General features: G+C 38.5%; 1 protein-coding gene across 1 annotated transcript; it reads right to left on the bottom strand.

The window, feature by feature from the left end:
• Window positions 1–103: 103 nt before the first annotated feature.
• Window positions 104–16101, bottom strand: slc12a1 (solute carrier family 12 member 1). The gene is made up of 26 exons (XM_084932430.1): window positions 11412–16101; window positions 10603–10740; window positions 10187–10262; window positions 9477–9572; window positions 9149–9288; window positions 8755–8865; window positions 8555–8666; window positions 8319–8446; window positions 8040–8124; window positions 7661–7824; window positions 7465–7572; window positions 7219–7342; window positions 6770–6871; window positions 6351–6506; window positions 6166–6265; window positions 5899–6010; window positions 5469–5609; window positions 4789–4895; window positions 3825–3907; window positions 3330–3455; window positions 2113–2241; window positions 1811–1922; window positions 1533–1619; window positions 1237–1372; window positions 1039–1106; window positions 104–943 (listed from the first exon to the last, which is right to left on the bottom strand). The coding sequence occupies exons 1-26, from the start codon at window positions 11658–11660 to the stop codon at window positions 808–810; spliced, it is 3126 nt and encodes a 1041-aa protein (XP_084788556.1). The 5' UTR covers window positions 11661–16101; the 3' UTR covers window positions 104–807.
• Window positions 16102–16144: the final 43 nt, after the last annotated feature.

Below are 16144 nucleotides of genomic sequence, written 5' to 3'. Positions count from 1 at the left end.
TGCAGCAAATACCCCATTTCTCCCTCCACTGACACATTTCTCTGGACAAAGAACATCTGACACTATAAATAAATATAATATATTCAGATAAGGAGACATCACAAATGTTTTTAATCTTTATTTCAGCTGATTAACATCATGTGCTTAAATAGATAGACTAAAATAGGAAGGGTAAAATTTACAGAATAATCTGATTTATAATGTTCTACCTTATTCCGTTGCCCTTAAAAAGTGTACTATGAAAGTAACATGAAAAATATTGAAAAAATGTCACGTGAAAGGTAAACATCTGTATAATGGCAGCAGTGTATTTTACACAATGAATATAACAAGTGTTTAAAAAAGAACTGATAATAAAGTTGCCAATAACAAGATGTTGATCATTTCTAGAATACACACATCTACTATATACAATTATTTTACAGTCTGACCATTGCACAGCTGTGGTTGTGTCTCTGCCTTTGTTTATGAACTGATTTGAATTGATTTGACTATGTGTTCTTCTAAGCTGCTACATTCATATTCAGACACATTCACATTTACAAATTCAATTTCGGAAATACAGACTTGTTGTGTGTGTGTCCTTTCTTAGAGGGCATATATATATATATATATCTATATATATCTCTCTATATATATATGCTTTCAACTGGAGTTATCCACAAATGCTTGATTGTGTTTCACTTTTCTGCTGGCCTGGAAGACTAAATATTCTTGTACATTTTATTTAAACATGGCTTGTCATTATGGCAACACCATTCCTTTTCCTTTTTTATATCACACTCGGATTGTTGGCATGGAAAGTGCTCAAGAGTAGAAAGTTAGCACGCTCTTGTGGTTGCCTCTAATGAGCAGGGTGGGTGGAAGGTCCTTTGTCAGGATGTCCAGCCAGGCCATGTAGAGGAAATCAGAGATCGTTTCTTTACGAGCTATGGGCATGCTCCTACAGGGGGTCAACAGTGTAAACAAATATGTTAGACATTGTTCTTTCAACACTGGATTAAGCTTGGTAGTGTTATTCAGACAATATATACTTACACAATGATTAAATTGGCTGATCTGGAGTGTTCCTTGAGGAGCTCATTCAGTCGTACCTGGAGGTGTGTCTGTAACCAAGCGACAGTTATTTTTTTTTAACAATAAATTTTTTATTTTGTTTATATTGATATGAAGATAATACATGATATCTTCACTGTAGCCTGTGTAAGGTTATTACTTAGTGTCAGTGGTTTTTACCTTCTCCTCAAACTCGCTTAGCTCTTTGTCGGTGACCTTCCAGGGCTGCTCTTTCTGCAAGGCTCTAATCTGATCAGCGTCTTTGGACCCTTCATGCAGACGGAAAGGCTCAATCATCTCCTGTAACTCCTTCAAGCTGGAGAAATGCAAATAAGAACATGAGCTTTCTCTATAAATGTTCTTTTTCTCCCCTAAACTTGTAGCATGCTGATATTACAATGTGATTCAATTTTACTATTACTACTTCAGCATCTGGTTCGCTGTTACTTGTGCATGTGAAAAGAAATGGCAGTTACCTTTCAGACCTGGGCTTGATATGTAGGTCATCAAAGACATTAATGTCACTGCAGTTGATTCTAAACTTCTTCAGCAAGCCCTTCATCCTGCAAGTCAAATCACCCCGCACTGATTAGCTTTCCTATACATGTACTTCATTATTTTGGTGTTAATGCTAAATAGCATTCCAGTAACGTTAGCAGCACATGAATTTTCATATCTTGCCAATTAATGTATCCAGTCTAACTTCCACATATTAAACTGTAATTGATATTGAAATATTAATTAGTTTACTCACTCCTCCTTATCCAGATCACTGCGTCCAGGCTGTCCTGCGATGAAGATCCTCATTTTGCAGTCTTTCCACTTCTTCCTGGTAGTGAGGATGTAAGGGAGGAGCAGTGTAAGACCTGAGAGAAGAGAAGCACATTTTTTATTTATTGCTCCGTGTTGCATCTTTCAGAGACTACTACTTTTTAAAGATTTGGCTTGTTTCATATATTTTTGTCTCCAGTGACATCGAGGAGAATGTTATGGATTTGTGTGCACCTATCTGTTACGAACTTCAGGCAGTGTTCATAAAAATGATCCAAGAATTACCTCCGTCATCAAACAGCCACCACACATCAATGGTGCCTTTGGGCTGTTTCTTCTTGAACTGAAGACTGGCTTCCACCAGCTTCTCATTCATTTTGGCAACCTGTGGCGGTGGAGAGCCACACACCGACACTGGGAGAGAGAAAGAAAGGGAGAAAGAAATGAGAGCAACAGCAGGAGGGAATATAATTCACTGTAAAGTCGGATATGAAAACTGTCACAAACCAACATTAAGAGATGACTCTACATCACCAGAAATGGCCGTCTCTCAAGTTTAATGCTCCAATGAGTAGGGTGCATTTTGTATACTAATGACTGCCTTGTCTCGCTGTCTTGCCAAGATGCAGCTCAGGGATGAGTGTGTGTTGGCGTGTGCGTGTGAAACAGAGAAAGATTGAGCTACAGGCTGCAAGAACCCTCTGCTGTCTGGGTTAAAGGAACATTCTTAAAAGATGCTCTTCAAAGTGGACGAAAAGGAGTGTATTATTGGATTACAGCCTCAGGGGCCTTTTTAGTGGGAATGGCGGATTCAATTATGTCTCAATGTGAGCATGACCCCCCCCACCCAAAAAAAAGAGAGTCATTGGTTTCATTTATTAAATGTAAGCTATTTCAGTCTGTGTGTGGAGGAGACTGAAAAAGAGAAACGTGCTTCCACATATTAAGAGATCACATTCATCTTTTGATGCAACTTTTTCTTTAACCCTTTCAGGCATAGTGGTCGCTACAGTAGACAGCTATTCAAAGGCTGTTTTCTTGTATTTGTGTCAGTGTTGATGGTTTACTTGCACATAAACCACTACATTAGACACTAATGTGTCACTCCATCCCCTGCCACCCACTGGTCGTTTAACGTTACTGGAGATATATGACGTGTTTCATTGTAATTATTGTTATTTAACCCTGTCATGCATGAATTATGACAATCTCAATCTGGATTTTTTCATTAAGTATTTTTATTCATCTTTTCATGCCTAAAGATGAATGTAAATGTGAGGCTGTCATAATTCGTGCATGAAAGGGTTAACCCTCTCAGGCTCAAATTAAGTTTTTTTTGTTGCTAACGCACAACCAAGTCCTGCAGTGGTACTTCTGAGTAAAAAAAACTCATAAAATATGTATGTGGGGTAATCAGGTTGTTAGTTTTTAACTGTTGCAAATCGGCAACGTCTGCCTTGAGAGGGTTAAATAGGAGTTAGAGACAGTCGTAAGATGGGTACCTCTGGTCGTGAGCACTTGCTGAGATGACTTCCTGGATTTCCTGAATAGTCCTTTTCCCTTCCCTCCATTTGGCATCATCTCATTCTCCAGAGCCTCTTGCTCCTTTGCTGCCCTTAGCATCTCCTCTGAAAAACAGAATGGGAAACATGACTGTGAATATGTGTTACACAAGGTAGGATCCCTTTTCTTATTGGAAAACAAATCTGCAGAGACACAGCTATAAATGGCATTTTTTTTAATATCTTATCTGTGAACTACCTGACCGTTGTAAACCTTTATTAAAAGCTTCTAATCTACAGAACAAAGTATCTTGGTTTATCAGTGTTTTTATTATTATAAAGGGTTATTGTGGGTTGTTGTGACACATGTACAGCAGTTTCTTACAACAGTTTTTCTTAATTTCTTGGTGGTTTGTTTTCTCTACCATGGGTATGTTGATGCTGGAGCTCTTGCGGGTTAAATAATTTAAAGCCTAAAGACAATATCATACAGACCTTCTGCCTCGACAATGTGAGACACATCCAGTCCCTGGTTCACCCTCAGCATTGCGGTCCCATATTCAAAGTCAAATGCATCGCTGTCAACAAGAGAATAAGGACGCTAGTTCAAACACAGATCTCCTGTTTATGCTTAATTACCTTTATGCTTAATTACGGAGGTTGTGCTTTCGGTAGTCTGTGGTGTACATGTGTGTCATATACAAATACAATAGCTCAAAAACTTTTGAATGAATTCTAATGAAAAAATAAAAATTCTGGCTTACATCCACTAAGAACTTCAAGGTCAACTTCATGATTAATTCGCTGAAAATTGACAAAAACCCTTATAACCCAGAAACTATGACACTTACATTTGTTGTGTACAGTTGGTGTGTGTGAAATGCATAATTTAGAATATGTCACATTTGACCTATGACGTCCCCTTTAAGGTCATTAGATTGATCTGAAGGTCAAAGTGAGAATAATGCTATATAGAGTTATTACATGCTAAGTTTCTAATTGCCATTTGCATTAACAATGCGTAAGCATATCGGGAAGGATATATGGGCATTTGAAATATCACATTATTATGGCTTTGTAATGTACATTATAGGAACAGGTTATAAATGTTTAAGTACATAACAATGTGAATACATCCACAATGTTTATTTGTATGTTTTTTAAATAAAATAAAAAAAAAAATTCACTTGATATTCATTCCTAAAGATTTAAATGGAATTTACTGTGAAATAAATGCTACACATGTATTATAATGACATATTAAAATAGATTTCAAATGATCAAATAACAGAAGCCTACACTTTGCACTGGTTTTTTACTGCACTGCAAACTTCATAAAGTACGTTTAAAAAGCACAGAGAAAACAAAATAAATGAAATGATAACTCTCAATGTGCTTCTCATTACTGAGTGTGTTATTGTTATAAAAATCTATGTGTGTGTGTTTATTCGACACTTACTGAAGTATTCCCACGTAACTCTGAACTGCTTCTGCCCCGGCAGTCCTCCAGTTTTTCTTGAAGCCTATCATTAATGTGTTAGGCTTCATACGGCCAAGACCAGAAGCCTATGAGGAAGATATAAAATCCCAAATCACTTTGAGCTGTTAAGTGAAGCAATACCGACACCATGTTACCCTGGGGTTATAAAACCGAGTGTAAAACCTTGATTAAGAGAGGGAGGGGGGAATGATTTCTAGAAAGCTTAAAAATTTCCAAGCGAAATAGACTGTAAGGCTGTTTTACTGTCAGATCACTCAGCAGACCTCACTTTATCTTTGCCGGAGCTCATCCAAATGCAGTGTTAATCAGTTATAGCTTTTAATCTGCTGTGTTGTTTGAAGTAAGCTCTCCAGACAATCATAACAGGCCTTATCTCGACGGTGCAATAGTCTGAGCCATACCACTTGTTTTCCGCTCCGAACTTTTCTACTGCACATATGTCCTGGCCAGATTTTTAAGACAGCTCTAGATCAACAGATGTAGGGTGTTGTTTGGAAGACATGGGTCAATAAAACCTGCTTCTGTGAATCTGCTATCATATTCTCATCAAAACTCACGTTACACATTAATACACTGGATTATTGTGGGTTAACTAGATTTTTTTATTTACCTCTTAAATAAATTATGACCATACTGACCTGCAGCAGACTCTCAGCCCCTTCTCTGAAGTTGTCACAGCCCACGGCAGCGTAAAATGCCTTGCATTTTTTCTTCTTAAGCCACAACTGGTTCTTCTCCATTGCATTGTTCATCTCTTCAACGGTCTCTGATCTGGGGCCCTGAGGAGATCACACCATACGGCTGAATGTAAGCGTTTTTGTGAAAGGGAAAAGCGGTCCATCTTTTTTTATATTCAGAAAGTACACCTGACCCTAAACTTTAGTCTCAGGCGCCCAGACAGTTGGCATTTCCCTCATCCCTACTTCACATTCTTTTGAACACCCACTGCATGCTAAGTCTGCACTCTGATGGATTACATTTGCTTGATTTTGCAAATCTTAATATAAATGTGAGGTTGATTTTTTAAATCAAGATTTTAAGACTGTCTGAGATTGCAATACTACATACCACAAACACTTCGCAGGTGATGCATAGTCCATAGTTCTTAGAGAAGGAGTGAGCCAGGTCAAGGAGAGCCGGCCTGCTTCGTGTCGAACCCGTCAGAACTAAGATCTGAGGCCTGAAGACGGGAAATAAGAACATTATCTCCTTTTTTTTTAGGTTTCTGAAAATCCCCTTGATTGAAAAGTTTTACCTAACGTAAATTATCTTTGAAACTATTATGATAATAATGTTTCTCATATGTGCTTGCAGGAATTGAGTGCAGGATTTTACCTGAAGTTCTTGACGTGATCCTCCACGCCTGACAGAGATAGAGCATTGCTGACTGCACTCACAAACGTCACAGCTTGTGTGGACGAACCCCAGTTTACATCTGAGGATAAAATCAGTCCGGACAGGTTAGCTCTACTTTTCCTGTTGCACAGCAAAAATCCTTCCAAGCAATCAAATAAGCTCACCGGGCTTCTTCACTGTGACATATATGTAGAGGAGGAATTCAATGCCATATGTGAGCAGAGCAGCCCACCAGTTGATAACAAACATAACAACGCAACAGAGCAATGCTCCCATCAGGGACAGCCACATGTTATAGTATTTATATGCCGGTCTCCAACCTGCATTAAAACAAAGAGCAATGTGAGAAAAGTGATGGAAAACAGACTATATATAACAAACTCCATTAAACATAATCCACTGCTGAAACAGCTCGGTTTGTCAGGTAGTGCTTTATTTTTAAAATATTTGAAGTCACTTATACAAAGTAATGGATTAAAACACTAACAGCAACAAAAAAAGGTAAATGAGGATAGGGACAAGCCGAACTACCTGATTTTACTAACAGAATTTTTCCTTTATAAGCTACTTTTTAGACACCCACCTGGAGATTTGGCATAAGATGCATGGAAGCAGGAGAAATTGATGAGGGCATAAGATGCGAGGAAGAAGTTTGAGATGATAGGAGCGATTGTGTTGAGGTCACCTGCACAGACAGAAAATCTCTGTCACTTTAAATTCTTTCACAGAGCGGGAATATCAAACTTAAACATGAACCAATATGTATCTGAAACAGGTTTGTGAATATACACAATAAGCAGATTGCTAAGAAGGAGTTTTAACTGTATCACTTTGCATGGACGCCACTTGTCAGATGAAATCTTCCTTTAGTTGTTTGGCTTGTTTAGTTTATGTCAGTGATCTGTTGATGTGTGAATGTGTTTTCTGATTCATTAAAATTGGAAGACTTTGTTAGCTATGTGGTTTGAGACAAAGCATGAAATGTTGGTTTAAGGTTGTTCGGGTGGTATGGTACAGCAGCAGCGGGCTCACCGATGAGAATGAAAGCAACAGAAATGATGAATGTGAGGACATAACCACGGATTGGCTCGTTGTTTTTGCCGTGTCCTTTGGCAAAGAAGTGCAGGGCCCTGTAGATGTTGTCTTTACACAGCGCCTGAGGAGAAAAGAAATGATGTGAAGGAAAATATTTTCAGAGGTTAAGAACAACAGGTTTGCTTCTCTATGACTTTGCATTTTATTGTAGTACATTAAAAAAAACAGTGGCGATCTACTGACCTGGAAGACTTTAGGCGCACTGACAAGGGAAGCCAGGGCTGATGACAGGGTGGCTGAAAATGTTCCAGCAATAATGAGAGGACCAAACCCAGACACCAAGGTCATGACCTGAATCAGAGGTGATGAGAAGATGAGAGCATTCGAGATGAAGAAATTGAATTCTTCTTAAAGTTTCTTTATTTAGAAAGTTGTGTACCTGGAAGTTATTCATCAAGCCAAACTTGCATTTCTCCACTTCACAGGAAGAAAAATCATAGCCGAGTTCACAAGCAACCGCTGTTGAACCATTGCAGATTACTGGTGTTGTGTGATTTATGATGCTGGATGAGTTGCCTGTGGCATCACGGACAACAGTAGCAGCTGACCAGTTGAAGAAAAAAACAGATGGATTGATTAGCATTTTTTAGATAAGATTTGTGCTTTCAGGACACATTTATATTCAGGGACATAAGTGATACTGATTGTATGATCCAGGTAAAACTGTATCTGCCCAAGGTAATGCTATACACAGTTTTACTCATTCCAGTGAAGATTTTTTTTCACTGGAGCTGCATTTAATCAAACATGTCACTTACCGACACAAAGAGCCATTGCCAGATAGGTGAGACCAGTGATCAGGATGGCTAACAAGGTACCTTTGGGTAGTGCAGCTTGGGCATCCTGTGAAATAATAAAGATTTGTGTTAAATTATGCAGATCTGTGCTTGACAGTTAAATACAATGACTTTAAAGAAATGTATTTATGTAAAACAAATAAGTTTGAATTAAAAAAATAAAAACTCTTTATTCAAGCCTATGTTACGTAGCAGTTAATGACCCCCCATGTATTACTCTTCTCTGTATGAAAAAGTTACCCGCAAGTCTCCAGAGATGTTAGCTCCAGCCAGGATCCCAGTTGCCGCGGGGAAAAAGATGGCAAATACTGAAAAAAATGTCTCACCGTCCCTAAATTCTGGAGTAAAATTCTCTAAGAAGATTTTGGCTGTGAAAAGAGAGAGTGAGGAGAAATGGCACGGGTTAGCAGCACTTTGTGAGTGAGTAGGATTATTTGTAATGAAAAATGTGTATCGGTTTGGAGCGGATGTCTCACATCTGTAATTGAAAAACCCTTGGGCTTTCTTTTCGTTGGTTGCAGGAATGACTGTTCCTACAAAAACATTCACTATGGCCACCAGCAGGATAACCAGAAGAATAATTTGCGCCTGTGGTGAGAAACAAATGCAAACAGTTTAAGCTTTTGTACAAGTAAATGAGACTAGTGAACAAACAGCACCGTTTTGTTTCTCTAACCTTTGCCTCCCATTCCATCCCAGCAACTGATATACCCAAGAGCAGCACAATAGTAATACAGCCAATGATCCTGATGTCGTTCATTTCATCCACCATGATAGCAGAGTTCTCCTGTGTATGACAAACCCCCCCCCAAAAACAATATATATATATATATATATATATATATATATATATATATATATATATATATATATATATATATATATATATGCGTGTGTGTGTGTGTGTGTATATATATATATATATATATATATATATATATATATATATATATATATATATGTAGATAGATAGATAGATATAGATGTAGATAGATATAGATAGATATATACATATATATACATATACCACTATCCTTCTACAACAGCCTAATCAATATAACATATCTCACCTTGAGCAAGTCGACCACTGTCTCAGCAAATCCCACCACATACATGGATACGCCCACTGCATTGGCAAATGCGAAAATAAGACCAATCGAACCACCGAACTCTGGTCCCAAACTGCGAGATATCATGTAGTAGGCACCTCCTGAAATGGCAATGTAACGCACACAGACACATACAGTAGTGAATGATTAATAGAAAATTCAGTGACTGATTGATTTAATGTCAGGATAAGTTAAATATAGCTTAAAAAAAAGCGCATCAGGAGATCATATTCAGGTGTTGTTTGGAATGTTGTGCCTTTAAATTTATCTTGAAATTTCGCTGCCTTACCTCCTCTCACCACACCATTAGTACAAATAGCGGACATGGAAATGCCGGTGATGGTGGTGACCACACAGCTGAGCGCGATGATCACAATTCCCAGACCTGAAATGCAAATATGCAAATAATCACTTTTGTAAAGTCCAGCTACAGCACTGCTTAGTTAGGTGTAAAACACTCTGTGTGTGTGACATGAAAGCTTCCTCCCCACAGTTAGCTTTAAAAGTGCTAAACTTTAACGTCTCATGGGAACCCCATGGGTTACCCCAGCTGATCTATAGGTTCTGAAGCAATGAACAAATTAATGAAGTCATACTCAAAGCCCCACTCCTATTTTTTATTTCTCTCACTTTCTCTCTCATCCACACACACAAACACCACTATCTACCTCTACCTCTCCCAACAGACCTTGAGCAGGTATAGATCATTAAGGGAGCTCATTAATTATCCTTTAATTATCTCCAATCCCTGCAATTACATGGAACAGTATCAGCACTGGCCTTGAGAACACAGACCTCTGGGATCGGTCTGTTTTTGCCCCAGATTATACATTTTCACCAGGTAAATGGATTATTTTTTATTGCGTTCACTGTTTGATAAGGGCTGGAGTTACAGGCGGACTCATTTTCAGCAAAAGTGCTCACACACACAAAAAAAACATTACTGTGGGCTTAGTGGCTATTTATGTGTGCGTATGTGTGTATTGTTGCCCCACTCACCCCAGCCTGCTTGACCAAAAACCCAGGACAGACGGATGAACAACATGACACCCCAGATGTTGAGCATGCATCTCACCTGTGGAAGAGAGCAGTGTAAGTCTATATTTCTCACTGTGTTTCATGATTTATTGTTATTTCAATTTATGGAGTAAATGTCACTGAGCATAATTTGGCTTTTAATTGCAAAAAAATCCAATAAAAAATATGTTGGGGGCCTTTTCTGACCTTTGTACCCTTGAAACACAAAAGCAAGATCAAAATCATGTCCTGAGCAAATGCAAATCATTCCCAGATTCTGATCTCGAAAGCGCCACTGGGCCTCGTTGTGTTATCGAGACCCACAGAGCTTCATCTTTGGTTGAGTGACCATGGTTAAATAAAAAAGAAGTAGCTTACCATGACCTAAAATAACTTACCAGGACTCCTCTTATCCAGCCAAACTTTACCATGCCCTTCATATCGTCAGTGGGAGCAGCGGACTCTAAATCGTCAGAGGGGGTTCCACTGCTCTCGCCATCGTCCTCCAATGTGTCTGGGACAGAGATCGCCCCGTTCTGCAGGAAGAATGAAAACACAGAAGGAAACATACATTTTCACAGTAACTAGATGGCATTTTTGGTGTTTATATGCATAATCCGCTGCAAGAAAAGGGGCGGCATTATAAAAAGTTGTGGTTTTTGTTTTCTTATGGCAATAAATAGGTGGTAGTGTTTTTCCATTCTCTGCTGGCAAGGGTACTAAAATATCCTTTTTTTAAACCATCCAGTGGTGCAATCCTAATTCAGCCAATAAACCTAAATAATCTTAACCATTTCTTTGACAATGTAGCCTTATAATAATAAAAAAAACCAATAAAACTTAAGTGTGTCAAGAGTGCTGGTTGTCATTCAGTTGTAAGAATAACTTTTGTTGTCCTTTTTAGTTTCACAAGTTTTAAGATAAGGCTCTAATAATTGGACTGTGGCTACTGCACGGCTGTTTGAAAGAATAAACATCTGTAAAATATATCACTTCACTTTCTAATGAAGTGTGTAGCAGAGGAGGAAAAAAAAACCCTGCAGTTAAAACGTCACTGACTTGAATTTGGAGAAAAATGGGTGCAAGCTATTTTCTGCAGAATGGCGGGTTGTGGACAAAACAGGCTTAACAGAGGAGGAGATTGGGTGCCAACCATAGAGGAAAAACAGAAAGATCTTATACATCTCACGCATCTACATTCACTCACCTTCTGAAACACATCATGGAGCTCCTGCAGGGAGGGTCGCACAGCTCTGTGGCCACTCATGCTGCCTGCATTGCGGTAGAAGTCAATGTGGGGCACGCGGTCCAGAGTGTCATGACCGAAGGTGCTGATCACGGAGGGTCGCACTGTCCTGTGGTCATCGTTGGTCTCCTCATAAACTGGAGGTTCATCCAGGTTGGAATCATAGGCAGAGTTGATGTGCCCCCCCTTGTTAGAATTGAATCTCTCCATCAAGAATGCTGAGGGAGACTCTCAGATTTAAACCGTCAAGGATAAAAGAACAGTCTAATCTTCAGACATCCAAAAGTTTCAAAAGCGCAGAGAACTGGATCAGCTTGGTGTGGTTGTCCTTGTTTACTGATGACTAGGCTATGATCTATGATCAGACTTGCAGAGAACTCTTCTGATACTCTCAGCTCCTTGCAAATGAGCTTGGTTTCTTTCAGATGGCTTACCTTTATACCATGTATCCCAGGGTCATACACTGGCTGTCAGCTATTGGCTAACTTACTGGATCAACCCTCAGAAATCCGAACAAGGGGTGTCAGATATGTCCTTGCTCCATCGTAAGGGACACAAAGACATTGCTTAACTATTAACCAAGTCATAAACACCAAACGAGAGATAAAGGTGCTCATTGCCTGAGTGCTGGAGAATTGATTACTAATATTATTGTCTGAAGAGCAGGGTAACAGCATATGCTGTTCTGTGGTTGCACTTTAAGTATAGTATTTCCTCAGACCTATGGATGAATCATTTGGAAACATCCACATGGAAGTTCTCACTAAACAGGTTTCAGACCCATTATGATGTGTATATTGTAAAGAGTCTGAAAAAGATAAGGCTAATGTAGGCCAATAGAAAAATATACATTTCATAACATATGTTTGCAATAAGATATAATCCTGAGGAACGGTGTGATAACGGGAGAATCTATGTGTGACAAGTATACTGGGCCCAGAGTTATATAACGGATTAAATAAATGTCTCTAATGATTCTCTTTGCTGCAAATTGTTATGGGGGAATGTTAGTGAATTGGCGAGCTCAGAAGAAATGGCCATATTAATGGGGAAAATGGGAGTTAATATAAGACCATGAATAACAGGAACATGCCGGAGGCCTTTCACCAGAGCCACATGACTTCTGAAGTGCCTTTAAAAGACCTTTTAACAGGTAAACTTCCTTATTACTGATACACCACAGTGATTTATGCACCCAGTGAAAAGGTGGCTAACGACTTGAGATCTGACCTTGGCTGTATTGCGGGCTGACAAAGATACTCCAGCATGTGTTTCTATATCTAAGTTGAAAGGAGACAATCAATTGTTCATTGCCTATCAAATCAGTGTTTCACATGAATGATACTAACTGAGTCATGCTGGAGATAAATTTCCATGTGGAGTGTAAAAATCTGCACACTAGATCTTTCCTCTTCCCTTCTGCCTCCCCATCTCGTTTTTTTCTTAATCAGACTCCAAAAGGCTTGTACACCTAATAAATAATAATAATAATAATAATAATTTATTTAAGAAAGCGCCTTTCAAAACACTCAAGGACACTGTACACAAGCAATAACAACAACAAACGTTATAATTTACAAAATAGTAAAGATAAAACGCAGAGCAAATAAATAAAATAAACGAAAGTAGCAGGATGGAAAAGTTTATGTGGATTAGGCAATTGTGAACAGGTGAGTTTTGAGTCTGGACTTAAAAAGAGGGAGGGAAGTGAGGTTTCTTATCTCAGGAGGAAGGGAGTTCCAAAGACGGGGGCAGAGCAGCAGAAAGCCCTGGACACTTTGAAGCTTATGGATAGATTTTTGACTAAGACCAAAAAGAAGAGAGTTGCAGTAATCGATCCAACTAATACAGATATTAGTCTTTAGCTTTGAGACACATGTTCATTCCCAGGTTTACAGTTTTTTTTGTGGTTAAACAGACCCAGGCCTTGTCTCATTTTACACTGCGGCTTTCTTATTAAAGTCAGTGATCCTCAGGCCTTGCTGACTCTCCCGCAGCCGGGACATGAAATTGCTGCGATTCTTTTTTATTATCCAGGCTGCTTGACTTTTGCCAGATCTGCTTTAGTAAATTCACAGTATACAGCTTTCCTCAGAGAGCTGTTGAGCGGACACTGTGAGCCTGTGGTAGCAGGTGCATATGCACCAATTTGTACAGAGAACAAGGGAGTCTGCACTCTCGTTAACATCCAAATCACTTGAAAAAGGCAGAAAACCTCTTTGCATAATCTATCAAGCCTGCAATGTGAAAATATTAGCAGACAAGATTCTTGGCATTACATCTTAAACAGGAAGCAATAGACTGCAAATTAAAGAGTGGTCAAACCTTTTAGCTCCACTCATCTATTGTACTAATTGTACTGCATTATGGCATTCAGAAACAAAATAAGTGACCTGGACTCAAATATGGCCTATTTAAAAAAAAAAAGACAAGAAAATTTTAAGTGCTGGATAAATGGTCTCTCTTTTCTATAATCTAACAAAGACCAAACGTGATCCCTAAAATGAAAAGGAGAAAAAGTCAAACGCGAAATAACTTGCAACTTCTGGCTTTGATGGCTGTAATGTAGCCTTTGATCCAAGAGTAGCAGCACTTCTCTGAAAATTCAGCTTTTTCAGAACCATTATTTTACATAACTACTACACATAGAAGTGTTTTCTTGCAATATTAAACTCAGGTAATATATACTGTTTCATTATCATTAATAATAATGATAAATATTCAGGTAAAATAAACTTTTCTGTATATATATTATCTTGTATGCCTATTGAATCAAATCAATTCAAATCAATTCAAACCACCCTGGTTTGAATTGATTTCAGTGTTAGCATTAAAATTAACTTGCAAATAACTAAGAAAAGGGTATCCAAGAATCAGTTTTTTTTAATCATTTAAAAGTAAATTATTAAAGAACCTTTTAATCATTAATAACCATTATCAAACAATGATATATATCGAGGTAGGTAATCATTGATATGTTCATTCATACAGGCTTCCACAGTTGTTCAAAGCGCTTATTTCAAGCCTGTCCGCATTAAGATTATACATGCAAAAGCAACCCAGCAAACCCAGCGTGAACTGTGAAAAAATAAATAAACAGCTTGAAAACTTTTATGATTTTGAGTTTTCTATACAACGTGCCATTTTTAGCACCACTGCTCTTTATCAGAAGCAAATGCAATTATGGGGAGGCTTGTCAAATTATGTAACTCAAGTCACGAGTCTAAAATTAAATAGTCTTAGATAAAGCATTAGATCTGACCCCAAGCGCACTGACAATAACCAGAGGCATTTAAATGAGGCATTTAAACTACAGTATTCACCTCACTAAAATGATTTCCTAAAGCTCTTGTACTAAAAGCAGCAGATTGTATTAAATTGCTTTTGGTTTAAACAAAAATGTAACTTTTTGGATCTTCTGGCCTTATTGCAGCATCAAGGTCATAGCTGTGAAGTCTGAAGATTGCAAGTTATAAAACTAATGATCGATAATCAGCAACGCTAAGGTACGTTATTCAGCCATGCCATCAACACATGATCTGTGCAATAATAATTTTGTAATCACTCATCAGCTCCTATTTCCATCAAACCCAGGAGCCAAAGATCCAAAAGAGCTGTCTCCTTGTTTTATTCCAGTCAATGAAGGTATAGCGATTTATAGTGTTTAAACGAATAACAGACACCGTCCGAGCTGACAGCAGAGTGACATATTACAAGACAGTGCGACGCAGAAACGTTTCGAAACACTTCCTGGGTAACCTTTGTTACAATGTCAGGTTCATTTTTCTTTTAAGTGGTCTTGTAGGCTTGAGGGCAAATTGGGCCTTTTCCTGCTAAGAATAGATTTAAGATAAGGATGTCACGTAGGTGACAGAGATAATGGCGCAATAATGATTGCATTCCTGACAAATGATGCGTGTCAGAGGGGATGAACAGGGTGGCCTTTCATTGTAAACTGCATGTGGGTTCTGCAGATCTGCTGTTGCATTAGCCCCCATTTCTCTTTAGACGGTACCATACATGCACATGCATATCATCAATTTCTGCATGAAGACCTATTTGTAAATGTTTTATTTAAAAAAACATAAAAGTCTAACTGCTTCTAAATCTCTGTGATGGCATCAGCCACACAGGGGCGTGGCTGAGGACTCTGGAACAAAATGCTTGCTCAGCAGGACCAACCATGGGCTTACCAGGAGCAGGGGTGTTTTAGGTTTAGTTAGGTTATTCTGTGCTTAGTTAATATTAGTGTGTGTTTTTGTTTCCCCCCTATTGTGTGTAAATGGTTTGGCCAAATCATTATAAAAGCTACCCTCATGTCTTTGTAATTAGGTCAGTTTGTGAGTTAAGTTGTGTCTCACTTTGTTTTATTTAAGTTTCTGGAAATTACTTTTTGTAGAGTTATATTTAGTTGACCTCTTTTATGGGCCTGCTAAGTATGTTTTTGAATTTTGTTAATTTTGGACTTTTTGAGGGTTAAAATAAAGAAAACCCTTTTTGAAGATACTTTTTTTTTGCCTGTGTCCTCTTTGCTTTGGCTGCTTGGTCCCTCACAATCTCCAATATTAGCCTGTAGCGCTCTCTTGCTCCCCTTCCCTCTGTTGCTGCAGCAATGTTGCAAAACTGCTCTCCTAGCTTACGAGCGGGCCATGTAAAAAGGCTTGAAATTTTGTAGCGTGTAGCGTGCTCACATG

The sequence above is a fragment of the Perissodus microlepis genome, chromosome 1 (genome assembly GCF_051167445.1).
Source record: "Perissodus microlepis isolate ML-2025 ecotype Zambia chromosome 1, ASM5116744v1, whole genome shotgun sequence".
Classification (NCBI taxonomy): domain Eukaryota; kingdom Metazoa; phylum Chordata; class Actinopteri; order Cichliformes; family Cichlidae; genus Perissodus; species Perissodus microlepis.
This window is presented reverse-complemented; position numbering and strand designations above follow the sequence as displayed.

Bases quoted from the DNA above. Each gene is read 5' to 3' on its own strand.
- slc12a1 (XM_084932430.1), bottom strand. From the start codon at position 11,660: ATGGAGAGATTCAATTCTAACAAGGGGGGGCACATCAACTCTGCCTAT. The intron at 8,447-8,554 runs GTGAGACATCCG...CTCTTTTCACAG, and splicing joins AGGGTTTTTCAATTACAGAT to CCAAAATCTTCTTAGAGAAT. The intron at 3,456-3,824 runs GTCTGTATGATA...TCTGTTTTTCAG, and splicing joins TCACATTGTCGAGGCAGAAG to AGGAGATGCTAAGGGCAGCA.